This window comes from Aspergillus oryzae, chromosome 4 (assembly GCF_000184455.2).
Source record: "Aspergillus oryzae RIB40 DNA, chromosome 4".
In the NCBI taxonomy this organism is placed as follows: domain Eukaryota; kingdom Fungi; phylum Ascomycota; class Eurotiomycetes; order Eurotiales; family Aspergillaceae; genus Aspergillus; species Aspergillus oryzae.
Window position 1 is genome coordinate 1,558,958 of NC_036438.1, and position 25,934 is coordinate 1,584,891.

The 25,934-nt window shown below is 47.1% G+C and overlaps 7 protein-coding genes across 7 annotated transcripts; 3 read left to right on the top strand and 4 right to left on the bottom strand.

Moving 5' to 3' along the window:
• Positions 1-2,086: 2,086 nt before the first annotated feature.
• On the bottom strand, positions 2,087-3,800 carry AO090012000612 (MFS transporter; the record flags this gene model as incomplete). Its single annotated transcript, XM_001727547.1, has 3 exons — positions 2,087-3,258; positions 3,320-3,444; positions 3,493-3,800. The coding sequence occupies 3 exons, from the start codon at positions 3,798-3,800 to the stop codon at positions 2,087-2,089; spliced, it is 1,605 nt and encodes a 534-aa protein (XP_001727599.1).
• A 2,378-nt stretch (positions 3,801-6,178) lies between these two features.
• Positions 6,179-7,332, top strand: AO090012000613 (60S ribosomal protein uL18; the record flags this gene model as incomplete). The annotated part of the gene is made up of 3 exons (XM_001727548.3): positions 6,179-6,181; positions 6,369-6,406; positions 6,471-7,332. The coding sequence occupies 3 exons, from the start codon at positions 6,179-6,181 to the stop codon at positions 7,330-7,332; spliced, it is 903 nt and encodes a 300-aa protein (XP_001727600.3).
• A 688-nt stretch (positions 7,333-8,020) lies between these two features.
• AO090012000614 (fungal specific transcription factor domain-containing protein) lies at positions 8,021-10,271 on the bottom strand (the record flags this gene model as incomplete). The annotated part of the gene is made up of 8 exons (XM_023236556.1): positions 8,021-8,042; positions 8,173-8,547; positions 8,617-8,837; positions 8,896-9,357; positions 9,419-9,696; positions 9,753-9,914; positions 9,969-10,168; positions 10,213-10,271. The coding sequence occupies 8 exons, from the start codon at positions 10,269-10,271 to the stop codon at positions 8,021-8,023; spliced, it is 1,779 nt and encodes a 592-aa protein (XP_023091471.1).
• A 1,056-nt stretch (positions 10,272-11,327) lies between these two features.
• AO090012000615 (putative ABC multidrug transporter) lies at positions 11,328-15,965 on the top strand (the record flags this gene model as incomplete). The annotated part of the gene is made up of 5 exons (XM_023236557.1): positions 11,328-12,368; positions 12,422-13,957; positions 14,015-14,959; positions 15,017-15,250; positions 15,318-15,965. 5 exons carry the CDS (start codon positions 11,328-11,330, stop codon positions 15,963-15,965), a joined length of 4,404 nt encoding a protein of 1,467 aa, XP_023091472.1.
• A 678-nt stretch (positions 15,966-16,643) lies between these two features.
• On the bottom strand, positions 16,644-17,507 carry AO090012000616 (HAD family hydrolase; the record flags this gene model as incomplete). Its single annotated transcript, XM_023236558.1, has 1 exon — positions 16,644-17,507. One exon carries the CDS (start codon positions 17,505-17,507, stop codon positions 16,644-16,646), a length of 864 nt encoding a protein of 287 aa, XP_023091473.1.
• A 473-nt stretch (positions 17,508-17,980) lies between these two features.
• Positions 17,981-18,908, bottom strand: AO090012000617 (magnesium transporter CorA family protein; the record flags this gene model as incomplete). The annotated part of the gene is made up of 2 exons (XM_001727552.3): positions 17,981-18,566; positions 18,619-18,908. 2 exons carry the CDS (start codon positions 18,906-18,908, stop codon positions 17,981-17,983), a joined length of 876 nt encoding a protein of 291 aa, XP_001727604.3.
• Positions 18,909-19,733: 825 nt separating this feature from the next.
• Positions 19,734-23,812, top strand: AO090012000618 (GPI ethanolamine phosphate transferase 3; the record flags this gene model as incomplete). The annotated part of the gene is made up of 3 exons (XM_023236559.1): positions 19,734-19,814; positions 20,526-20,689; positions 21,019-23,812. The coding sequence occupies 3 exons, from the start codon at positions 19,734-19,736 to the stop codon at positions 23,810-23,812; spliced, it is 3,039 nt and encodes a 1,012-aa protein (XP_023091474.1).
• Positions 23,813-25,934: the final 2,122 nt, after the last annotated feature.

A 25,934-nucleotide genomic window follows, 5' to 3' on the forward strand; every position in this document is an offset into this window, starting at 1 on the left:
TACCTTCACCTAAGTAGTTAAAGAATGGCCGACTGCGGACTAGTTAGTGGGTATTATCGAACGCTGCAGGAATTCTTTGCGGAGTGGTTTTCTCTCCTTACCTAATCCTGGTACGACCACGGTACGGTACCGGGATATATTACCGGTGACGTTCAGAAGTACCGTACTTAAGAAGTTGATGGTGTATGCACGTTTAATGTCGCACGACTTATCCCTCGCCTACAAGCATAAAAGTTTTCTCTCATTAAATCTGCCCCCGTACACCATCCTATACGCGACGGGCCCCCGTCAAATCACCTGCCACTTCCTCTTCCGTGGTTTCCGCTTGTAAATTCCGTTTTTCCCTCACACGACACACTGCCAAGACCACCTAGAACGCGTATGGTAACGATACGTGGGCCTGGAAAATAGGGTCAATCAAGAGGGCCCACGTCTGTACCATCTATCGGCGCCCCATGATTTTAGCAGACCCCCCTCATCGAGGTGAACAAAGTCGATGATTAACCTCTTTGTAATATAGTTTGGTAACTGAATACCAACCGATGAAAGTTATCGTTATCCCTGTCCCATGTTACCGACAGGATATACAGCAATGCCTCGCCGTGTAACAAGCCAAAGAAGCTTGTTCGAAAATCTCGTTTCTTCTCTTAGGGCACGAGATGCATAAGGTCTTGATAATGGTGATTAATCAACTGCGTATTGGTCCAACAACAGGCCTGCAAGCACTAGTACCAGTCTTAGTCTTTGCATATGACGTTATAGTCAACGTATCTCAGTATTATGATTGCATGATCTCAATCAATCCGATTTGAAGACCATATCAGATCGAACTTTGAGTGAATACCAAAAAAGAAGCGAAAGGCATGAAAATTGGGCAGCGAAGGGTCGAACGTTTTCGTCCGATCAAGATCTACTATACACGCAGATTGGTTTTGGTACCGTGTGGCGTCCAGCGTTTCCGGGGGTTACGATTGACTTGAGTTTAAAGTATGACGATCCGAACCTTTCAATACAGGAGAATGCCTGGACTTAACCAACACAAGAGTGTGAAATGTTATCTGTCTCGTTTAAACTTTCTCTTTCGCTCGTTTTTCCATCCCCTCTTTTTCTTTTCCTCCTGAACATCTGACTGGAGACTGCAGACTTTTTTTAGGGCATATGAGGGTTTTCTCTTGCTCGTTTGGGCTTTCATCTGATCCAGTAATTTTCTATCTTAACCTGAAATAAATAATACAAAGAGCTTCAGGGAATTTTAGATCTATATCGTCATCGTGGATCCCATATAAACTACTCGTTAAAGAAACAAATGGAAACGAGCCTGTAATCTCGGTAATGCAAGGCCGCGAAGAACTACCCAGGTCAGTAAGATGCTCCGCAGTAAGGCATGGTACTATGTACAGCAACACTGGCTAATCCACACACTGGCAAAAATCCACTCGACCAGCACAACAAGTGGTTCCAGTTCCAGCGCTACGGGAACAGTCTATGGCGTAATAGTCCAAACCGATCCTTTCGCTAAGAATGAGTGGATCAGGTGATCGGCCCGATGGGGCATCTATTGCCTGTTCGAGTTAGCACTCGGTCAGCACGTGAGGCCATGGGGAATACCAATCAAGACAACACCGCGACAAGCGACATCATAGCGCTGGAGATCTATTGAAGCTTCCCCTATAATATCCAATGGTAAAGTTGGATGATACAGTATATGGAGGCGATTACACCCATTGTGGCAAGCATCCACTGCTTGTATGATATATCATTGTAGCCTTTGATACAGCTGGCAACCCCCCAAAAGGAAATTGATGGACGATCAGTTTCGATTGTACTCGGCCACATTCTATTGGTTGTCTTTACAAAATAACAATCCGACCTTTTCGTAGTAAGTATTCTTTTCTTGGTCTGTTTGTTATCAGGGCTGGATACGAAATGCAAAAATACGAAGTTTCATCTACACTTGACAGTGTACAGACACGACATCCAGCTCGGTATCAATTTCGATGGGTTCGTGTATTCTTAACAGAAGGAACGCAGGCCGGGAGTATGGAGTCAATGACGTGGGTGGAGGCCTCAGCGAAGCCTTTCGTGATCAATCTCCAACGGCAAACTTGCTACGCGCTCTCAGCCTCGCGCCATACAAATAGATAAAAATCATCCCAAAGATACCTCCAACCGATAGACCCGCCAGCACGGTAACCCCTTTTCCAATTCCCAGATCAAGATACATATACCGCGCGAACATGACGAAACCTGCGGCGATTATGGATCGAATAAAGTCGTTTGCCGCATAGAGAGAGGCCACATAACGTGGGTACGACAGCGGTACGTAGACGATAATCGCCTGAAAGACGACAAATGACGATCCGGAATATATGGCGATGCCGATGGTAGGCACAATCCAGTGAACCGAGCGCCGGGCCGCCCATGCAAACATGAACAGACCAGCGGTTAGCAACCAGACAGCTGCGAGTGCCGGAATCAGACGGTCTTCTTGACTGGGGTTCCCGTTGTGACACCGAGGAATAAAGATGTACTTCAGGTACGCTGCATAAAGCACCGCGGCTAATGCGCACCCAACAATGAGGGAGAGGTATATCAAGCTCAACATGGTTTGAGGCATTTGATATATACCGCCGTAGGTAATTGGGAAGGCCTCGAAGAATGAATAATAGATAGCATAGACCAATGCCGAGTAAACGCACATATATGCGATAGCTGGATCTTTGACTGCGATTTCAATTGGCTTAATCAATGCGTCGATCAATATGACCTTGAAGTCAAGCCGTTTGGTTTCGGCAGGGGCCAAAACTGCTGGATGGAAACGACGAAGGCGTTGGGCTCGACGATGCAAAATGGTTTCATGCGACGTCTCGGGCAGTAGGCAGACGATAACGAGGAGTAACGGTGCGCCCATTAGAACAATCTCCCACAGAGGCCAGCGCCAGTCGGAGGTCACCGCATAGGCTGCCAGTAAAGGTCCCAAGGCTGGACCACAATAAAACCCAGTAACCCAAGATATGAATCCATAGGGGGCGTCGATTAACGAGAACAAATCCTGGATAGAGGCACCTCCGCTGGCCAGGCTCGGACTACCAAAGAAGCCCTGAAGAAAACGCAGTACGACGATGGCCGGAAAGTTATCTATGACTGCGAGGATAATAGACACGACCACAAACAGTATAAAGGATAATACGTAAGGAGGATTTCGACCGATACGAGCAATTTCACTCAATGGCGAGAAGATCAAAGGGCCGACACCGTCTGTTTTGAATTAATACCTTGACATAAGGTGGACCCGAAGTTAGTAGGGGTAAAAGCTCACATCCGACAACATAGATAGCCAAGGTTAGTTGAACAACCTCCAAAGACACGCCATACCGATGCATCATGAACTCATAACTGGGAATGAAAATAGACGATCCGCAATAGACGATGAATGTGTAAACACTAGTATCGGTCAGCAGATGTTCGATTTCAAGAATGTATTGCACTTACGAAATGAGAATTATAACCCATGCTTTGCGTCCCAAAGACCAATTTAAGGGGTTTTCTGGATCATCAGGCGTATACCAATCGATGATCAAGCTCTTATCGGTTTTGGTCGCAGCGGACAGCTTCTCCGCATATCGAAACGTTTCTTGACCACTCTCAAGGTCCCTATGGGAATGTCCGTCCAAGCATGAAGCACATTTAAGCTGGCGGATGTCGAATGTTGGATCATCTTCAGGATAGCTCAACCAGCGAGAACCAAGTAGAAGACGAATGGTATCACCTAAGATGGTTCCCTGTATCCAGCTTTTCATAGCGGCGAACGAGTGCGATGTCTATCTTAGCCCGTCTGGGGAGGAAGGAAAGAAGAAAAGCAAAAAAAAGTTGAGTGTCTATGTTTTTAGCTGTTTATGCTCTGAGCTGGAGAACCAAGATTCATTTCTCTAAGCATGTAATCAGGAAGCGGTGCATGCGGTTTGATGTATGAACAATGCTCATCTTGATCGGTTCCCTTTTTGCAGACAAATACGTCTCGCAAGCCACATTTGCGTCTCCAATGATCATCAGACACATCACCGTAGCCGAATGAAAGGCGACCTCGTGGAGCTGATTTACTTAACAGAATGACTCTAACAAACACGAGTTGAGAGTCATACCGGGGATCTGTCAGTGTGGATGCATAACCTTCCGCCAAATAACAGGTATCAGCCTGTTAACGAGCACCGGAACCGGGAAACATTGTTTCGGCAGCCAGTATACGCAGTCAGCAATCCTCGCAAAGATAAATCTATCTCCAAGACGAGGTCGAATCAGAACCAGCGCCAGATGATGGTTCTCCACCCCCAACAACCTTATTGCACTCTCCCTACGTACTGACTCACTATCATAGATGCCACTATTGGTGATAGACATTGGGCCTACCTCTCCATATCGAGTGCTCTCACCATCTCGCTCATCCTCCTGAAACTTCACATTCTTTTCATCAATAAAGCAACACCTACTCAGTATGTCACATTTGACCTACCATAATTTCGAGGGAAGCGCAACCAAGAGAAATACAAATACAGTCAAGCCGTACGCACCGGTGACCGCATCGAATGTACCGGGCAAGGTAACCCACATGCTCCTATTAACCACCTGCCAAGCAAAACATCGCTGAAGAGCAAACATAGGAGGATGGAATCCTGTGACGGGCGAAATCCACCCTGATGTCATCACACAGATCGATCAGGCTTTTGCCAATGTGGACATGAATCTCAAGCATGCCGGAGGAAAAGGCTGGGAGCAGGTCTTCCGGGTTGATTCTTACCATATTCCTCTCGATGATGAGGCCCTGGAAGCTATGGTCCGCAATCTCAAGGAGTACATGCCTAATCATGAGCCCATCTGGACTGTGCTCGGGGTATCGCGCTTGGCAGAGGATGATATGCGTGTTGAGATTGAGGTTGTGGCACATGATCCGAAATAGTTTAATACTGTTATTATTCTATTTATCTTTCTATCTATGCACTTAGAGACTATGGTTTCTGGGGATTAGTGGTGTAGGCATATGCCAATATAAATGAAAAACTCTTTCAAATAATTGACGTAGTAGTTGCTGATAATTAGGATTCTAGAAATACGGCGAGGCTATCGTGATATAGTATATCACTCACTTACGCGTTCACCCTTCGTGTGAACATCGCTGTTCCACCATATCCTATCGGCCAAACCCCCTCAGGTCTCAGAGCTTACTACGACATCCAAGGCGGCACCATCAAGGGCCCCAGTGTTAATGCCACGATCCAACGAGGTGGTGGAGATACCCTCCTATAGCGCCCAGATAGTTGGCGAATTTTGACATTCACTACGCTGCCAAGACAGAGGACGGGGAATGGTTGTATGTCTGGTATATTGGAGTCATGCAGGGTACGGTAGGGTCAGTATACAATTCCCCGGTCTCTGGTAGTAACAGGCTGCTAAATAGCTTTCTTTACGTCGCAATAGCCTTCTCCAATGGGCCTTCGGCCAAGTCGACTGGTTTCGAGGATCAATACATGCGTGTCCGAACGTCTTCCCTGGCTTAATAAGGCTGCCTTTGTTGGAAAGGGTAAATTAGATGTCACTCCAGAAGGCACGTTTGTCGTCTACGAATGCTTCAAGGTCTATTATGTGAGTGAGAGACTGAATTTCACAATTTACCTTTGGTATTTAGCAATATATCTTCTCATATCTCAAACTCAAAAGTCGAACCGAATTATATGTATAAAATACTAGTATATGTCTCACTTGAATCATCCGTTTCTCTTTTCTCTTTTCCCTTTTTCTCACAGTCGTATAGGTGGAGTAGCACTACGTAATTAGTAAAGGACAGAAATATGAATCACTTTGCACTCATGAGTTTATCGCCATATTAGAATGACTATATGTTAGGATAGGGGTTCATTACTTAGTAGTGTCATTGCAGTGGTTTAAGTATACTGTCACTGCCAAGCCACTAAACCCCGAAGATGGGTGTAGAATAGTCAGCCATCAAAGTAAGGTGGGCGACGGTCTTAAAGACTTCCCGGGCTCGTGGCCAACCTCAATTTTGCGGCGGGATGCAGAACGGCGCTAAGCGAGAGTCTTCCACAAAAGTCATCCCACCAATTTCCCTTTTCTTTTCTTCTTCAGCCAACGTCGACAAACCGGTTCTCAACGGCAAACAGTCAAGATGGTGAGTTTTACTGTTATCTCAGACGGATGACGACCTTTATTGTGTTGTCCAGTATCTCCCATGACTAGTCTCAATTTTGTTCCGCTGTGGACAAGATTTGTGGGACTGGAAAAACGGGTCTTTGCAAGATGCTTCGGATACACTTTCTCTGAAGCGCAAATTGCTGACTCGGCTGTCTTTCTTGTAGCCTTTCCACAAGCAAGTCAAGAACAGCGCTTACTACAGGTGAGTCTTTCCTAATAGATTAAAAAATATGTCATTGTTGGCCAAGGTACTAATACCCTCGCAGCCGCTACCAGACCAAGTACCGCCGTCGCAGAGAGGGCAAGACTGATTACTATGCCCGTAAGCGCCTGATCACCCAGGCCAAGAACAAGTACAACGCTCCCAAGTACCGCCTCGTTGTCCGCTTCACCAACCGCGACATCATCACCCAGATCGTCTACTCTGAGATCTCCGGTGACAAGGTTTTCGCCAGCGCCTACGCCCACGAGCTCAAGCGCTATGGCATCACCAACGGTCTGACCAACTGGGCTGCCGCTTACGCCACCGGTCTCCTCCTTGCCCGCCGTACCCTCAAGAAGCTGGGCATTGACGAGCAGTTCCCCGGTGTTGAGGAGGCTGATGGTGAGTACTCTCTCACCGAGGCCGTTGAGACCGATGACGGTGAGCGCCGTCCCTTCAAGGCCTTCCTTGATGTCGGTCTTGCCCGTACCTCCACCGGTGCCCGTGTCTTCGCTGCCATGAAGGGTGCCTCCGACGGTGGTATCCTCGTCCCCCACTCCGAGAACCGCTTCCCCGGTTACGACATTGAGACCGAGGAGCTCGATGCTGAGACTCTCCGCAACTACATCTTCGGTGGCCACGTCGCCGAGTACATGGAGGGTCTTGCCGACGACGATGAGGAGCGTTACCGCGGCCAGTTCCACAAGTACCTTGAGAACGAGGTTGAGGCCGGTGACATTGAGGACCTCTACACTGAGGCCCACAAGGCCATCCGTGAGGACCCCTTCAAGAAGGACGAGGATGAGGGCTCCAAGAAGACCAAGGAGGAGTGGAAGGCCGAGAGCAAGAAGTTCCAGAAGAAGAAGCTGACCCACGCTGAGCGCAAGGCTCGCGTTGAGCAGAAGATCCGTGAGCTTGCTGCTTAAGTGTCATGCTTGAAGCGATAGTCCACCAAAAAGTTTACTTCTCAGACAAATAATAGGGGGAATTAGGTTTCTTTCTTGCCAAACCGGCGTTTCAGGGTCTCAGTAGTTTTTTATGATTGTCACGACCTCCTTTTGTTATTTTCAGGGTTCTTCGGAGCATTAATCGGGTTGATTCCCAGGGAATTTGATTAATCGTTCAATATGCTCCGGTGGACCGCGTTCGTAGACGTAGTTTTGTCCTGTAAATGGCCTCTAGTAACATCATCCCCCATCCCTTTACCCTCACCTCCCCGGCCTCCAGTCTTTTCGCTGTTCAGTCACTTTAACATGAAAGGGATTGGTGAGGCCGGCCCATAGTATATAGAATGGTATGAGTCTAGATCATCAAGGATGATACGGCTTGCATGCCGGACATGTTGACGAGTGCTCTGTGTACGAGACTATAGTTAGGGCCTCCTAAAGCCCAGTACTGTCAACATGTCCTACTCGAGCATAAAGTCAATTTTGACGATAATTGGTATAACCTTGTACTAAAATATTTCCAACACATCAACAAGCACAGCAGAGTAGTCGTTCACAAATTTTTAAAATACTGAGTAGTTTGTGACGATGAAGCCAGGCAGTAAGCAATATAAGTGAAATATATATTTGCAAGTATTACTCGATTCATAACTACCGGACCTATCAACTAGAAGGGGTGGGAAGAAAGTCTAAATATATATATATATTTCTATATACATCGGGCTTACCAAAATCAAAAACGCTTGGAGGCAACGGATATAAATATGCCTTTCGAATGGTCATATTGCAGGACTGCTAGAACGCTGAGAATAGACCCACCGTTCGACAAGTAAAATCGTCTCATGTGGACTCTGAACAAGATCATGCACTTTGATACCGATACAATTGAGGGTTTGGACAGAGCTAGGGCAGAGAATCATCCCGTCAGCTGGTGTCACACCCGTGACGAGCTGACTGTTTGGCTGGACCTGTATGCTGGATGTGCACAGTTTGACTTGCCGACAGATGTCATTCAATGTGCTGACGGCTGCCTCAACAGGTCTGAGTTCTTCGCGTTCGGCTGTCCACTCGACCAACATGGCCCCGAACCACACCGCGAGGGACATGTCGTGAGCGATGGCAGCAGGCTCATTTGTCTCGAGAATATTAGCGAATATGGTAAGGATGGTGACGACCGAGTAGAAAGAAAAATAACTAGTAAGAGGTAGAAGGACTGTCAGCCGAGAAAATATCTGTTCGATTCTTTATAATATGACAACGTACCCTATCGGCCAGTGAGAGTCAGTCGAATCAATGGTCATTGCCCGCTTCATGGTTTCAATTGCTCTCCTTGCCGCCTCAAGTGACTGTTTTCTGGCTGTTTGACTGTTTGATACTGATCGTTCACGGTTAAGTAGAATGATAGTGGTGCAAGCGTTTTGAATTAATTCGTCGTAGAACCAGGCGCTCTGGCTATACTTTACTGCTGTCCCGAGGCTTTCATCCTAAATCATACGAGGGTGAGAGTGATATCAACTTTACTAGGTTGTTGCATCAACTTACTATTTTCCAGTCTGTAAGAGCTGTTTGGCTCTCCGTGATCAATTCCTCTATTAAGTGGTCACAAGGCTGCGATCCATTTTGTCGTGCATCATCCATCATATCGAAGAATCGTAGTTTCGCAAATGCCAGGCGCGTGGCCACCAAGAAATTAATTTGGGCCGATCGGTTCAACCCTTCGTTCGGGTTCCACGTGGACAGCTCTGGGAATCTGACGACCATTGTGCTAGGGTTGACAAGACTCGGCTTGCCTAGATGAAAACGGAAAATACAATCATTGTGCACCAAGTTCCAGACGCAGAAGCGCATTTGATCCTTATGAGGTGACTGGCCATGGGGGGATGGGCAGTTGTCATTGACGTCCGCATCTAGCAGAAAGAAGCCTAGATTACAGGCTATGCGGTATGCAGAGCAATGGAACTTCCACGAAAGCTCCCTATCGAAAAACCAATTTGTTGCAAAAGTCTTTAACTGGGTTAGAGTCTGTTGAATAGATGTTGCGGTTCATTATGACAGCGCAACGTACCAAGAGAAGAGCGGCGTAAAGATCTGTGGGAGTAGGTTGTGCCTCGAAGTCCCAGTCTTTAGCATGTTCTAGCAATTTTCTGTACATATAAGATGCATAATCTTTTCTCCTTTGACCGAGGCCTCGATCCATGAATAACCCTTGCAGAAGAACGTTATAGTATACCAGAAGTGCAGATGTGTCGATCTTGACGTGTGGTAGGTCGAATAGGTCAGGAAGACGAAGGAGGAACTCTTTCCCCACGGGAAGCTCAGGGCCCCATGAAAATTCATAAAACCCTATGAAGAGATTAGTTCGCAGGCATTCTCGTACTAGTGTGGTTAGAAAACCGTACCATTGACCCATTTGGTGGCCATATTTTTGGTGATCAATGCATCGTCCCAAAGCAAGGCATCACCGGTGTCTTGGCTGAGCACCGGGATATTTGGCGTAGTTTGCTCAGTATGACATGAGGGAATGTGTTCTTGAACGATGTCTGGAACTGTAAAATAGTTGCCTGTGATACATTATAGCAACCTGATTAAGTTCAATGTACGTCGGGAGTGCTTACCATTACTCGGAGGGTTTTCCAGGATTTCATTGTGGAAGAGCGCGGATAAACCAGGGGGAGGAAAGCCTCTCTGGTCACCCGCTGCAGAAGACTGACAAGGTGCCGCTGTCAGAGATTGCTCCAATGAAGTCAGACGTCTGAGGATGTCAGGTAATGCTCCATTGAAAGTACCGTCATTCTGCCTTGCACGGTACACAGTCCTATCAAGGTTAGCATTCTTTCTAATGGTATAAAAAGGATATACTCATGGCGACCTTGATCTTCTGGTTCTCCGACATCGTTTCGGGTAAACACATTCGACATTGGATGCGATGCATCGATTACATTGCGGCAGCGCTTTGTTACAACCGATCTGCCCGGTAGTAGAAGTTTCAAGGTAAGCTAAACAAGGTTTCCGGTATACATCTGGGAAGACGGGAGTGGATACCTTTTTCTTTCTGCACCTTTCACACTGCTTGTATTTAGCTCCGAAAGTAGGATCTTTGAGCTGGGAGGAGCACCCACCGAAAGGGATTGGTCGGGTAAAGACATCGGAGTCGACAATCTTCCTGGTAGGCAGACCGAGTCACAAGTGATGGACTTGAAACCATACACGGACAAATCTTTATAGTCCGAATGTCCGAAGAACTCCACATAGTTTAAACGTGGAAATGTCTAACCTTGAGTGGCATAGCACTTTGATTACCCGTGGCCTGAGCCGCCTCTTGCTGTGCAGTCGGAGCCCGCGGATTCCATGGTCACGCCCCTTAGGGTTTCTTTACCACTCGTCACTTCTGCCAAATATAGAATAGTATTAGAATACCCTTGACTACACAGAAAAACAATGATTACTTGATATAAAATCTATAGAGTCTTCGAAACTCCGGTTATAACTAATCATGTAGAAATTCACTATAGGGAATCCCCTCACATAAGCAGTTCAGATGGTTTGCTCAATTGATTGGCTATATAGAGTAAAGACGTTGATTCGCACCGCGCGAGCTGACCCACTAGCGGAGCTTCCTGAGCCAAGAAGTCCGAATCCGATATCTTGGCCTCCGCTCGCTCACTTCTAAGTGGCCCAGTCGTTCACGTATACTGCTAGGTAGATATTTTTCGAACACTATGGATTTCCTATGGCTCAGCTGGCCCCCCTATCTACGTATAAAGCAACCCTCTCGGCACATACCTGCCAGCTTTCCTCTGCAGTTCGACATGAACGATTTTTCATGAGTTCAGAGGCTCAGCGGAACCTTAATACATCTGTCATTCAGGGGAAACTATCATTTCTTTTTCTACCGCCCCCCTCGCTGAGCTCTATAGAAATTCAACAAACTACAGATGTTCTCTTCTCCAGGGCACGAGCCACCTTCCTCGGACATGGCCCTCGCTATGGACGGAGGCACTAGCTCGGGGACTCAAACCTACGCAAACAGTGAAAGGTCGGATCTTGAACAGAAAGACAAACTTGCGGAGAATCGAGCGGAAATCGACGAGCAACTGACGAACCTAGCGCGCAAACTGACCACGAAATCTGAACAACTTCATCATCGTTCCCCGTTTGAAGCGCCAGAGGGTGGATGTCTGGACCCTAACAGCCCTAACTTTCGTGCCAGAGATTGGGCAAAAGCTTTCTACAATGCCAGGTATAACGCCGATGAAAACTGCCCACCACGAGTGGCCGGAGTTGCGTTCAAGGATCTGAACGTTTCCGGTTACGGTAGTCCTGTGGACTACCAAATGAGCGTTGGAAACGCCCTGCTAAAGTTACCAACACAGATATATCAGTTTCTTGGCGGCAAAAAACGGAAGATCAACATTCTCCAAGGCCTTGATGGACTAGTTCTTCCTGGCGAACAGCTATGTGTCTTGGGCCCTCCGGGATCCGGCTGTTCCACTTTTCTCAAAACTATTGCTGGTGAAACACATGGCTTTCAGGTAGATCCGGCAGCCTATATCAACTACCATGGCATAACTCCCAAGCAAATGTCAACTGATTTCCGGGGCGAAGCTATCTACACCGCTGAAGTTGATGCACACTACCCACAACTCTCAGTCGGCGATACGCTGTACTTTGCATCCCTTGCTCGTGCACCTCGTCACCTTCCGGGTGGCATCAGTTCCCAGGAATACGCTACTCATCTCCGCGATGTGATTATGGCCATGTTTGGGATCAGTCATACTATCAATACCCGAGTCGGTAATGACTTTGTTCGTGGTGTCAGCGGGGGTGAGAGAAAGCGGGTTACGATCGCAGAGGCCGCATTAAGCTATGCCCCATTACAGTGCTGGGATAACAGCACCAGAGGATTAGACAGTGCAAACGCAGTGGAGTTTTGCAGGACCTTACGGACGCAAAGCGATGTTTTTGGAATGACCTCGTGTGTCGCAATTTACCAGGCTCCTCAAGCTGCGTACAATGTAAGCCCAGGAAGCCATGAGAAGGTATTGGACTCTGCTAACAAGCCAGGTAGCTTTTCGATAAGGTTATTGTTTTGTATGAAGGACATCAAATATATTTTGGCACTGCTCATGATGCTAAAAGCTATTTTGAACGACTCGGCTTTCTATGTCCTGAGTCTCAGACCACTGCCGACTTTCTCACGTCAATGTCCAGTCCAACCGAACGCATCGTTAGACCAGGTTTTGAGAGTCTAGCACCTAGAACACCAGAGGAGTTTGCCAAGCTCTGGAAAGAGAGCCCTGAACGCCAATCCTTGTTGCGCCAAATCGATCAGTACGCTACTGAACATCCTTTTGATGGGGCCGATCTTGACCGATTTTCCCAATCCCGGAAGACAGAAAAGTCAAAGAACCAACGACAGAAATCACCCTATACTCTGTCATACTGGGGCCAGATTCGGCTTTGTATGTGGAGGGAATTGCAGCGCCTCAAGAATGATCCAAGTGTTACCATCGTCATGCTTATTAACAACTTCTTTGAGGCGCTGATAATTTCGAGCATATTCTACAATCTCTCGGGGAACACTTCATCGTTCTTCTCCCGCGGCGCTATTCTATTCATGATGGTTCTCTTGAATGCCTTTTCAAGCATGCTCGAAATTCTGAGCTTGTATGCGAAACGAACAATCGTGGAAAAGCACAACCGATATGCCCTCTACCACCCTAGTGCGGAGGCCATATCGTCAATGATTATGGATATGCCATACAAAATTGTGAACTCGATATTGATGAACATAACATTATATTTCATGGCAAATCTCCGTCGTGAACCCGGGCCGTTTTTCTTCAACTATCTGATCTCTTTCATGATGGTGATGAGCATGTCGATGTTTTTCCGCCTCTTTGCATCACTTACCAAAACAATCCAGCAGGCATTAGCTCCGTCATCAATCATCCTTATGGCTCTGGTTCTATATACTGGGTTTGCCATTCCAGTTAGCTATATGCGTGGGTGGGCTTCGTGGATTCGGCACTTGAATCCTGTCGCATATGGTTTCGAGGCTATAATGGTCAATGAATTTCACGGGAGGACTTTTCCTTGTGCGTCTTTCGTCCCTTCTGGGGTAGGGTACGAGAATATCTCCAAGGATGAGCGCGTCTGCTCGGTCGTAGGATCTGTCCCAGGCTCAGATCTCGTTGACGGCACGACTTTTGTTAAATCCACATACGGGTATGAAAACAGTCATCGCTGGAGAAATTTTGGTATTATCCTCGCACTCACTATCTTTCTCGCACTGTGCCAAATTATTGCAACAGAGCTAGTTGCCTCTGAGCGGTCAAAGGGAGAGGTTCTTGTGTTTCGCCGCGGCAGCTCACAGAAAGCCAGGGCAAAACAGCACCAGCACGATGAAGAGCGGACACAAGCCCCTGTCATCCAAAACGAGAAGCATAGCGAGGGACCTGACTCGACTTTAGGTGTAGAGAAACAAACGTCTATCTTTCACTGGGAAAATGTATGCTATGATGTTAAGATCAAGAGTGAAACTCGGCGGATTCTAGATCATGTTGATGGTTGGATCAAGCCTGGCACTTTGACTGCCTTGATGGTAAGCCACTTCTACCGAGATATTCCCAATCATGTCAGGCTCACAAGCAATTCACAGGGCAGTTCCGGTGCTGGAAAGACTACTCTACTCGACGTGCTGGCTAACCGCACCACAGTTGGGGTTGTTGGTGGTGATATGCTCGTCGATGGCCGACCAAGGGACAGCTCATTTCAACGCAAAACAGGTTATGTACAGCAACAAGACCTTCATCTTCATACCTCCACTGTGCGTGAGGCTCTAGAGTTTAGTGCCTTGCTCAGACAACCGCCTCAATATACCCGGGAAGAAAAACTGGACTATGTTGAGAAAGTTCTTGATCTTCTCAATATGAGGGACTATGCTGACGCTATAGTTGGGATACCTGGAGAGGGCCTTAACGTGGAGCAGAGAAAACGCCTTACAATTGGTGTCGAGCTGGCTGCACGTCCGAAACTGCTTCTTTTCCTAGATGAACCTACCTCTGGTCTGGATAGTCAGACATCATGGTCAATTTGCAATTTGATGGAGACTCTGACCAAGAACGGACAAGCTATTCTATGTACCATTCACCAGCCGTCTGCCATGTTGTTCCAACGCTTTGATAGACTGCTTCTTCTAGCAAAAGGAGGCAAGACTGTCTATTTTGGTGACATTGGACGAGAATCTAGGATATTGATGGACTATTTCACTCGCAATGGTGGCCCTGCTTTGCCACCTGGCAGCAACCCAGCGGAGCACATGCTTGAGGTGATTGGCGCCGCACCTGGGGCTAAAAGCGAGATTGACTGGCCTGCGGTTTGGCGAAACAGCCCTGAATATCAGAATGTGCGCCATGAGCTCTCAAATCTGAGAGCTTTGGCCAATCAACCATCGCCCGTTTCAGATACCAACGACAAATCCAGCTATGCGGAATTCGCAGCTCCGTTCGCGACACAGTTCGTTCAAGTTGGGCTAAGAGTGTTCCAGCAGTACTGGCGTACACCAGCGTATATCTATTCTAAAGTTTTGCTTACGATCGGTTGTGTGAGTATTTCTCGACAGATTTACACCTACACTGGGTTCTAATGAGCTGCTCTCCAGTCACTCTTCATAGGGTTCTCTTTCTTCAAAGCCGACAATACAGCTCAGGGTCTACAAAATCAAATGTTTGGTGTTTTCGTCTTCCTCTTCGTCGTTATTCAATTGATTATCCAGATCATCCCGTCGTTCGTAACGCAACGGACCCTTTACGAAGCTCGGGAGAGACAATCCAAGACATATTCGTGGCAAGCATTCGTTGTCACCAACATACTCGTCGAGCTTGCATGGAACTCGGTAGGTCTTATTATCACAACCTCTGTGTATGACGCCTGTTGCCCGGTCTGACTCTAGTGTGTTCTAGATCATGGCAATCTTCTGTTTCCTTGTGTGGTTTTACCCCGTGGGCCTTTTCCATAACGCTGAATACACCGACACGCTGCACTATCGGAGCACCCTCACCTTTCTATTCATCTGGGTGACCTTTCTCTTCGCCAGCTCGTTAGCGCACATGTTAATCGCAGGCATCGAGAGTGAGGAGATCGCCTCAAGTCTCTCCAACATATTAGCTATCATGATGTACGCGTTTTGCGGAATTCTTGCCGGCCCGGACGCTCTTCCTGGTTTCTGGATCTTCATGTACAGAGTCAACCCGTTCACATACTTAGTATCGGGCTTGCTATCGACCAGTCTCGGTGAAGCGCCAATGCACTGCGCCGAAAAGGAGTTCTTGTCCTTTTCTACTCCCGCAAACTTAACCTGCGGTGAGTATATGCAGGATTATATTTCGACGAATGGGGGCTACTTGCTCAATTCAGGAGCCCAAGGGGGCGAAGATTGCCACTTCTGCGCGACAGGAAACACCACCCAGTTTCTGCAACATGTCAATATCGACTTCTCAACACGGTGGAGGGATTTCGGGCTGATGTGGGTGTACGTGGTGTTTAATATATTCGCAGCCATATCTCTGTACTGGCTCTGTCGATTACCCAAGGGCAAGAAGAACAAATGAAGGCATTTGTCGTCTTTATTTTATTTCGGTGCTTGCTACGACCTGCCCCTACTTGGATGCTCACCAACTCGACTGGTCTAGCATCCAGCATTCAAAACATTCACTGTATTTAATTCTAGTTTTACGGTTTGTCCAAAGCTTGCCGATTCTGAATATAGACAGTATTAGATAGAGAATAATAGATATTGTTTAGATCTTAGAGCGACGTTATTATCTCCGAGATATACCTGAATAGCATCTTCAGAGCGATAGGCGACGCATCTTCAAGAAAAGTTGATTTAAGTGCTGGATCTACCTAAAAGCCATAGGTTAGCGTTATATTTATAGTAGTAAATGCCTTGGCAAGGAGATTCAGTGAATATACATTCCACTGTTGATTCTAATCGCCCTTTGGATCTGTGAGCGGGCCTATCGATATCGGCTTTGCTATGTTACTTCCAGTTTCTGGCAGCTGAACGGGATTGGTTACTATGCACACGGATCGTTCGGTACACGCACTTCCGCCTTATCCCACGCTCCAGAATGAGTAGATCACTGAGCCAAAAGCGGCCCTGATCTAGTCTCATTCCGGGAACATAGGTTGCTGGAGCTATCCATAAATGACTCCTTTTTAGTACATAATCCCATTCCAATTAAGTCTCTATATCTATCCACAAAGCAGGGGAAGAAATCCTCCAACTACAACCTCGCCCGATCGGATCCCTCCAACAATGAAAGCCCCGTAATCTTCTCCAACTCCTTAACAGCATCTTGAGTCCGTCCCAGATTCACCTTAACAGTCCTCATCCCCGCCTTTTTCGCGCCCTTCAAATTCTCCCCGATATCATCGAAGAAAACAATATCCGACGCTCCAACCTCCCTCAACCCCTTCTCCCTTGCCAACCGATTCATCTCCCGAATCGCGAATTCATAGATCTTCGGATCCGGTTTCCTCAGCCCCGTATGCGCTGACGAAATGAAGAAATCAAACTGCCCCTTCACCCCACTCTCATCGGTATTGTAGGCATGCCCGTCAGGAAAAACAACCGTATTCGACAGCGCGCCCAGAATAAACTTCCCCGAGGCCTTTAATTTCTTCAACGCAGGCGCCATGTAAGGGTCCGGTGTCCGGGATATGCGCATCATTTCCCAGAAAAGGAACTCTGCGTCTAGCTGGGGTAGTGGCGGTAGTGGCGATGATGACGATGATGGGGTGCCGGTAGCAGACTGCTTTTTCTGAAGTGTTTCGTGGAATTTCTTCCATAGTTCTGGGTTGCTGAGGTCTTTATTGAATGCTTTGAAGAAGTCGGCGTCTAGTTTGATTTCGCCGCGTTCGAGGCGGTGCCAGCTGCCGCTAGGGGCGGATCGGGAGATACTGAAGTTTACCCATCCTGGGGGGATTTTGTTGGCGATTTCGTAGTCGAGGATGGCTTGGAATGGGGAGAGGACCTGGTTTTTTTTGGTTAGTGGTGGGCTTGTTGGTCTTTTGGGGTTGGTATTGAGGCGTACGCAGACTCCGCCGATGTCGAATAGTAGGCCGATGGGCCGTGTGGTTTCTGTCATGGTGGTTCACTGGGTGGAAGGGGCTTATCGGTGGTAAGTTTGTTTGATTGATTTTCTTTCGCGAGGGCTTTTATTATAAGAGTTGAAGTCAATTGCTAGGGATGGGGTTCGTGATGTGTTATGCGGAGAATTATTGGGTTTGGTTGATGCGCTGATCAGATTGCCGAGGTTAGATTGAGTCCTTATCAGCCAAGGATCAAGGACCGAGGAAGAAAGAACTATTATATCCACGCACACGACAAATACAATTCCCGTGTATTTGGATACTTGCGAGATTGGTAGATTCTTTAATTACAGAGTAAATGTTTAATCATATAGCTTGTCCCTCTTCGTGATTAGATTGCAGTCACGTGAAAAGTGATGGCCTGTCAAGTATGGAGTACTAATATACTTCACTATCTCACATTTTCTAGCTACCATAGGAACAGAACAGAGTTGAATGCTTTCATTCATCAAACAGAATATGAATGTATTCACAACAGCTTGAATCTAGCAGCAATAGTGCAACACACGACTATAAACGCGATGAAGCAACCCACAATCCCAAAGAACCAGGCCAGTCCAGGCACATCCTGACCAGGAACTGTAACGTTCATTCCAAAAAGTCCCGTCACCATATGCAATGGAACGAAGATTGTGGCCAAGACGGTCACCTTGCTGAGGACTTCGTTGATGTTCAGACTCAAGCGTAGGTTATTGGCACTGATCTGCGCGAGGCAGTTTGACTGCGAGCGACCGACGATCTCATCAAAGTGCGCCAGACTCGACATGGTGGTTACCAGATGGTCCTGCACATCGCCCAGATACATGATGAGATCACCATCGGGAAAGACGGGCTGTTTGTCTTTGGCCTGACACCGCTTGACGAAGCCATTCAGGACGTCCACCTTCCCGCTCAGAGCGCGGATAAGATAGGTGATCTTTTTGCGGAGATTTTCGGCACGAGGGATGAGGGATTTGACGTCGTCTACACGAGCGATGAAGACTTGATCCTCGATGGATTCAGACTCACGTTCCACGGCTTGCATGTACGGTTCAAAGCTGTCGATGATATCGTCTCTGTGTAATAATGTTAGGGATGTATCGAATTCATGGAAGGCACGAGACGTACATCAGGGCATAACAGACCCAATCACCTGACAAGATGGATGGATCAGGGAGACGGCGGATTCGATCTCTGACTCGACGTATGTGTCCATTTCCACTAGGAGAGAAGGTCACTGCCCCATTCTTGAAGACGAGGATGTAACACCCGGCAGAGGAAGGGGTGGACCAGAAAATGCTTGCCGGAGACCTGGCTCTTCCCTTCTCTTCACTTTCATCTGCAAAGGTCACCAAAGTCTGAAACGAGATTAGATAGTAGTTTCGAAAGACCTCGACCTTCTCTCTTGGCTCACGCATGGTGATATCTTCCGCCGTCAGAGGGTGGATAGACAGTGCCTGAGATACAATGTCGACATCCTGCTCGGTGGCATCGCAAATGTCCAGCCACCAAACATTCCCTTCAGTCCTCTCGCTCTCCTGCAAGTGCGTGATAAACTGGTCGGAGAAGATCTCCTCCCAGTTGGAAGAGGAAACGACCTGTTGAGTCTGCGAAGAGAAATAGCTGAACCGTGGAGCCTCGTCGGAATGCATTTTCAAAACTCAAAGCAATGCTCTCTTGGTAACGCTTTGATCATACTTTGATAATCATCTAGGAAATATCTGTCGGGCCCGGAACAGCTGGGGACGACAGCGAAGGTGCAGCAAAGTTAACCCATCGAAGAACGATAGACATCGAATAGGTCTGAAGTGGAGCCGAAGAGAATACAACGGAGATTTTCATATAGGAATGCTGGATACCCAACAACTTCATTAAGGCTGATGTGTATGTCTGGCACTGGCGGTTTCCTACGCCGAGAGAAGGGGGAAGAAGGGAAATAAAGGGTTGGGAAATAACTTGGAAGAAAACGGCCCTAAAAGCGAAGGTCAAGAGACAAATGGGGCCCTCGGAGGCAGCCGTATGAAGCGTGGTTACATGCAGGAATCCGAACTTCCGACTTGGTATTTCATGGCATCCATGGCATCCATGGTATCCTCGGTTGCAGTTGATTTTGTTACGACATCGCTGACTACCTAGAGGAAATAAATGTAGAAATTCTCTTCCCTTTCCATCCTCCAAAACATCGAGTTTCAGCATATAACATTATCGATCGAGTCCTGGCTTCATTAGAACACAACGTTACAATGTGGGTGCCTATGAAGGATCCCAGCATAAAAATTTTTAATACAGCAAAGCGGAGTGACATTCGGGAAGACTCCGTCTCCGTCTGGCCGCCCCCCATTTGATGGGGTAACCAAGTGGGTCATCTGCCTTATAGGGCTGAGTGCACACAGTACTCAAGGTAATGGATGAACCAGAGCCAAGTGGAATATGCGATGTACTCCGTACAGAGCAGTGCACGAATCAGATGTATTGCATAATCAATCCGTTATATGCTGCTGAGTTGGAAGACAGATATTGTGCATGGACAGAAACCGGTGTGAAAGTGTAAAACTCTGTAGGGCTTCTTGGCTGTGGAGACCAAGAATGTCGATGCCTAGTCGACGTAAGGGGGACCTTGGGCGCGGCATACTGCGTGGAAGACACCGGGGCTCGTTCCTCGAGCAATTTGTAACTCGGCTAATGCTAGAAGTTGATATTGTTGATGCCGGTCTCACGCTTTTCCCTGAGAGCTTGAGTCCCAGGCCCATCTCACGCGTCGAGACCTACTCGCTAACCCGGCATAGCAGGCATAGAATGAACATCCAAAATCGGAAACAGATGTTGAGCGAGTGCCGGGAGCGGCATTTGACACCTTGCCATATTAATTGACGTTGAACATTTTCGGACTTTCGTGTCAATGTAGATTATTTATCATGGTAATGGATAATATGATGGGATAACGCCTGCATTTGAGTAGTGTTAATATTACGAAGCTTCATAAGTACAAGTATATCCAAATGGGCTGCATTGAGTAAGCTGCCTATCTCATTTAGAACCGCACTCCGAGTCATATCAAGCCGGGAAAGGTCGCGGCCCCTTATAAGGTCTTCATGCCAGAGAAGTTGCTGGATCCACATCGTCTTTTCGGCGGGAGCTATGGGCTTTGTTCTTACCGACTATATAGTTTCCAGGCTACCAAGATATTCATGATCGACGTGTTTGTGTCACCTTGATGGCTGTCAGTCAGGCGGCTGAAGTGGGCAGAATGACAGGCAACACGAATACCTGTCAGCTTCATATCTACTGGGCTCTTCAAAAGCACAGCTAATTTGTATTATGAGCACTCAAGGAGACTCACAATACATCATCAGAATTCACTTTTATTCAAGTACCCGGATTACTGCGCAGTGTCACGAAAAGCGAGCAGAATGGCGACCAGGAGGGCTGATCCTGTGCTTTTTGCTTGGATTCTGCAAGCCTTATTGATAACTCTTAAAGCTTTGGAGTGACTCCGCATTTTACTAATTCTTCATCGCCTCATTGCAGACTCGTTCATACAGTGGGGCTCTACTTTTTTGCTAAGGGCTTCCTGTTGTCACGAAGAGTGCTGGAAAAGTCCAGCGCCTGTAGCCGTCCTCTACTACCAGGATTCCCAAGATATGAATCCCCCCATCTTCAATCTACTCAGAGTGGATGTTGGATGCCCAGATCCTTCGACAAAGCCGTGATCCTGGTTATCGATGCGCTACGATACGACTTCGCGGTGCCACCTGCACCACAGTCGTCTGGAAAAGACGCTTATCAGCCTTTCCATAATGCTCTTACCATACTACACGAGAAAGCAACGCAAGAGCCCCAAAATGCAGTTCTCTTCCCCTTCATTGCGGATCCTCCTACAACAACCTTGCAGCGGTTGAAAGGACTAACAACAGGAACACTGCCAACATTTATCGAGGCTGGTGCCAATTTTGCCGGTTCCGCGCTTTTAGAGGATAATCTCGTGACGCAACTACAGAATGCAGGAAAAAGGCTGGTGCATCTCGGGGACGATACATGGACAAAGCTGTTTCCGAGTCAGTTCCTACCTAATCTATCTCGAGCGTACGATTCCTTCCTCGTTGCCGACCTCCACACGGTCGACCAGGGCGTGGAGGAACACCTTATACCGCTCATTAACCATCACCAAGATGAATGGGATGTGATTTTTGGTCATTTTTTAGGCGTCGATCACGTTGGTCATCGATTCGGCCCCGCGCATCCTGAAATGTCCAAGAAGCTGAAGGACATGGACCGCGTCATAACAGATGTTGTCAACTCTATCGACGAAAACACGCTACTTGTCGTTCTGGGCGATCATGGAATGGATAAACATGGAAACCATGGAGGCGAAACTGAGGATGAGGTACAGGCGACGTTGTGGATGTATACTCAGCGCAGGTATTTTGGTCATTTGCTGGTGCATCCACAAGAGCTGGCCTCGTATCTGAACAAATCAGCCGTCTACCAAATAGATATTGTCCCGACCTTGTCGCTTCTTCTGGGAATCCCCATTCCCTTCAATAGCCTAGGGAGTCCTATCAAAGAGGCTTTCCTTGGAGCAGCCGGAGATAACTGGGGGCAACTGGTGCGCGCATATATGCTATCATTTGCGCAAATTGAACGATTCCACCAAGAATATTCAATAGCAGAGGAGAATGCACGGCATGCCGAAGAGCACAACCATACGAATTTTCTCCGATATATCCCTGGGGAAGAACTTGATTTTCAGGACCAAGAGATTCTGAAGACATTATACCACGAATTATGCGATTACCAAGGAAAGATCTTGCAACGTTACAAAAGCATATGGGTACAGTTCAATATGGCTCACATTATAGAGGGGTTGGTAATTTTGTTATCTGGAGCCGTCGCACTGTTACTTCGTGTTTGCGCGTGGGACCAATGCAATCTCATCCCCAGTGCTTCTTCCAGGACAATTAAAATGGGCACTGCAGCATTCATAGCCATTTATTTGATCCATATTGCCATAGTAAAGCCAGAGAAATCTCGCATGTCGGATGGAGTGATCGTGGGGGCTACGATGAGTAGTATTACGTTATTCATCTGTCAATTTCATCTGTTTGGGATAATCCGAGTATCCACAAAATCTCAAATGCCGACCTCCTGGGACATAATGGCGATTGCGCTTACTATTCTGCTCTCTATCGGGTTTGCGTCCAATTCATACACTGTATGGGAAAACCAGACAGTACTCACATTCCTCGCAACATTTGGCATATGTACCATTTTAATGTCTAATAGGACCTTGGACAGAAGGAAGAATATGCTAGGGGCTCTACTCTCTATATCATTCATGGTACTGGTCAGGATGGTGTCACTAAGTCCTTATTGTCGGGAAGAGCAACTTCCATCTTGCGTAACGACTTACCATCGCCTGGGTAACACCATGGGCTGGAGACTGCTCATCCCATATCTGATAGCCATACTCATTCCAATGGCCACTCGAATAGCCTTCGGTTCAGACTTGATATCTCAAGACCTAGGGGTTTGGGCATGGTTTCACATTGGTATGCCCATGGCACTTTGCTTCAATACTGTCTATTGGTCCCTCGATTCTGCTAACAGGATTGGTTGGCTTGAAGGTAGACATTCCAATATGCTATCTAAGTGGCTTCACATTTTCTTTTCTCAGTCCACTCTCGTCATTGCGATTGCTGGCAGTGGAATGGCTCTCACCTCAAAATGGACCACGATCATGAATCCTGTTCGATATAATATGATCATCACTACATTTGTATTGGTGATCAGCATTTGGGTGAGTAGCCCAATGGGAGGTGGTTCCTTGTCCATATTATATTTCCAGATCCTGAGTCTACGCAAACTGCTCAATCACTCTCGCAACTATACTATCGGACCTACAATTGCTGCGTTTTTAGGAACTCTCCACTTCTTTAGCACTGGACATAATGCAACCCTCTCCAGCATCCAATGGGAAGCTGCTTATATCCTATCACATGATCTTTCCTACCCATGGTCCCCGTTGCTTGTGATCCTTAACACTTTTGCTGGCCCAATTGTCGCTGCATTTTTGATCCCTCTAATCATAACACGAGATGGAAACACACGGGGAATGCATCCTGTAGCCAAATCATACGCAATTCATGTTTTGGTTTACTCGGTATGGGCGTTGTCAGCGGCAGTATGGGCTAGTGTCCTACGACGCCACCTTATGCTATATGCTATATTCTGCCCTCGATTCTTGATGGCCGGGGCCTTACTGCTGATAATCGATGTTATTGCGATAATAATTTCATTGATCACTGCAGTGAATACTAAATGAAGGACAGGGTTCTCAAGGAATCAAAACACTAAGCAATCAAACAAACACTCATGTCGGAAGACACCTGGTCACCAGTCATTCCCGACAAAAACGAAAATCCCACAGTGACTCTCTGGTTGTCGGAAATAGTGAGCCACTTGATAGCAGTTGGGTCAGAAAAAGCATCCAACCCAATCTAATCCAGCATATCCATTCCAGGAAGCGGCACATAAAACCTGGTTGGCTAGCACCAGTGTGTGTAGCATGCCTTCTCGAGAAAAAGCACCTAGTCAGTTGTTTCCGTTCTAAATATTGAGAATCTAGCCGACTCACGCGACGGCATCTTTCGTTATGTTTTCCGCAAGACTATCAAATCACCGTTAGTACAATTCTGGGTACAACGTGATGGGAGGGTTCTCTACCCTAAGACACTTATTATATCGAGTGACATCGCGGCAATAGTTCGGAGCAGCTTCAGCATCCGTCGAGACAGAATCATCTGTGTCCGTCTCTGCTGGAGCAGCAATAGCCAAGGCTGCAAATAGAAGGGCCAAGGGTATGTAGATCTTCATTTTAAGGAGAGAAAATGGAATCAATGGATTCTCCTAATAGCTAGCAGGTCTGGCCTTGAAGTCTCGGTGTTAAGATGATATAGAAGTCCCTAAAGGAAGCATGAGCCCACATACTTATAGTCAAAGCTCTAAGACATCCCATGCTCAGACAGAAGGAAACGCGGGGAAGCAAACGCTTGAATGTAACATATAAGCTGACATTGTTGTATGCTAAATGCAGCTTAATGCGCGCGGCCGTCTGTATCAATTCATTAACAAGGGGCAATACGTTCCGGATAGGGGCCCAAGCCATACATAGCCACCCTTGTGCAGCCTGTCCTCCTGGTAGCCTCCAATCACGATACCTCCGAGTCAACATGGGATGATATTATAAGTGACATTGTGTGTCACAGAGCTTCCCCGCTTCAACATCAAATGCCTTTCTGGAGAGACTTTCTACGGTATGACCTAGGACAAACGGCATCTAGGTCTATAGCACTTCAAATCTTGTTCAACTGTGTCTGATACTGCAACAAAGTGGCTAGACAATCTCATTTCTTAATTTGTCACTCCACAAATCCGAAAGTGTTTCTCTATCTGTCCAAGCCGTCGACTCATTGGCATTGAGCTATGTATCACCGCTCCGAAGAGCATCAGGTCCCACAGTCGAAGTACAGGTCGCATCATCATCTCATCTATCGAGCCTTGGACACTTTCGACGGACACCAAGGATGACCACGCAACTTCGATTCACCTAAGATACAGTTATTTCTATAGGTGGAAGCCACTCTTTCCTCACAATATTACTTCCACTCTTGGTTTAGTCTAGATAATGTGAAAATTGGTGGACTTACAGTCGGTGAACTTTCCGTAGGTAAAATAGCCTTTGCGGATCGCAGCAGACATTCTGCTTGAGGTTTCCGAGTCTTTAAGTGAATGCTTTGCCATAGCAGCGATCCTTCTTGCACTGGGTGAGAGTCCCCGTATCTCTCGTCCGTATCTACATCTGCGATAATCAGGGAAGCTCACTCGAAAAGTTCACTCGCGCGAGTTTACGGCGGATACTACCTTCGAACGCGACGTTAATTCGCGTTTTAGCTTAATGACTACATATCATATGATAAGACGCCCAGATGATTTGTACGACAAATGTCGTATATGTATCCCTTTTCGAAGATCTAGACGGTCGTCGAATCTGACATCGCGGTGAATTAGATGTCTTGGCCAGGGGCAAACTCCGAGACATTGGCCAAGTCATCAGACACCCCATGTGGTGCAATGGTATATGAGGCTCACTGACAGTATCCCTATTCTGGATGTATACTATGGTTATGCAAAACAAGAAATTAACACTAGTATAGCATATATACAGATCCTCATGCCACCGTAGTAAGAAGTATGTATGTACATACATATCGCGTCACACACAAAGTAAAAAGCAAATCGAAATGTCGGCATACTGCGTGTCAGACTCCTGAGAAGACAAGTGCAGTACGATTGAGACTGTTTTCACTCACAACATTCAGTATCCAGACTACGTGCGGATTTCGGACGCTGTACTACTGAGCCCCGGTTCACTCCCCTAGAAGTAG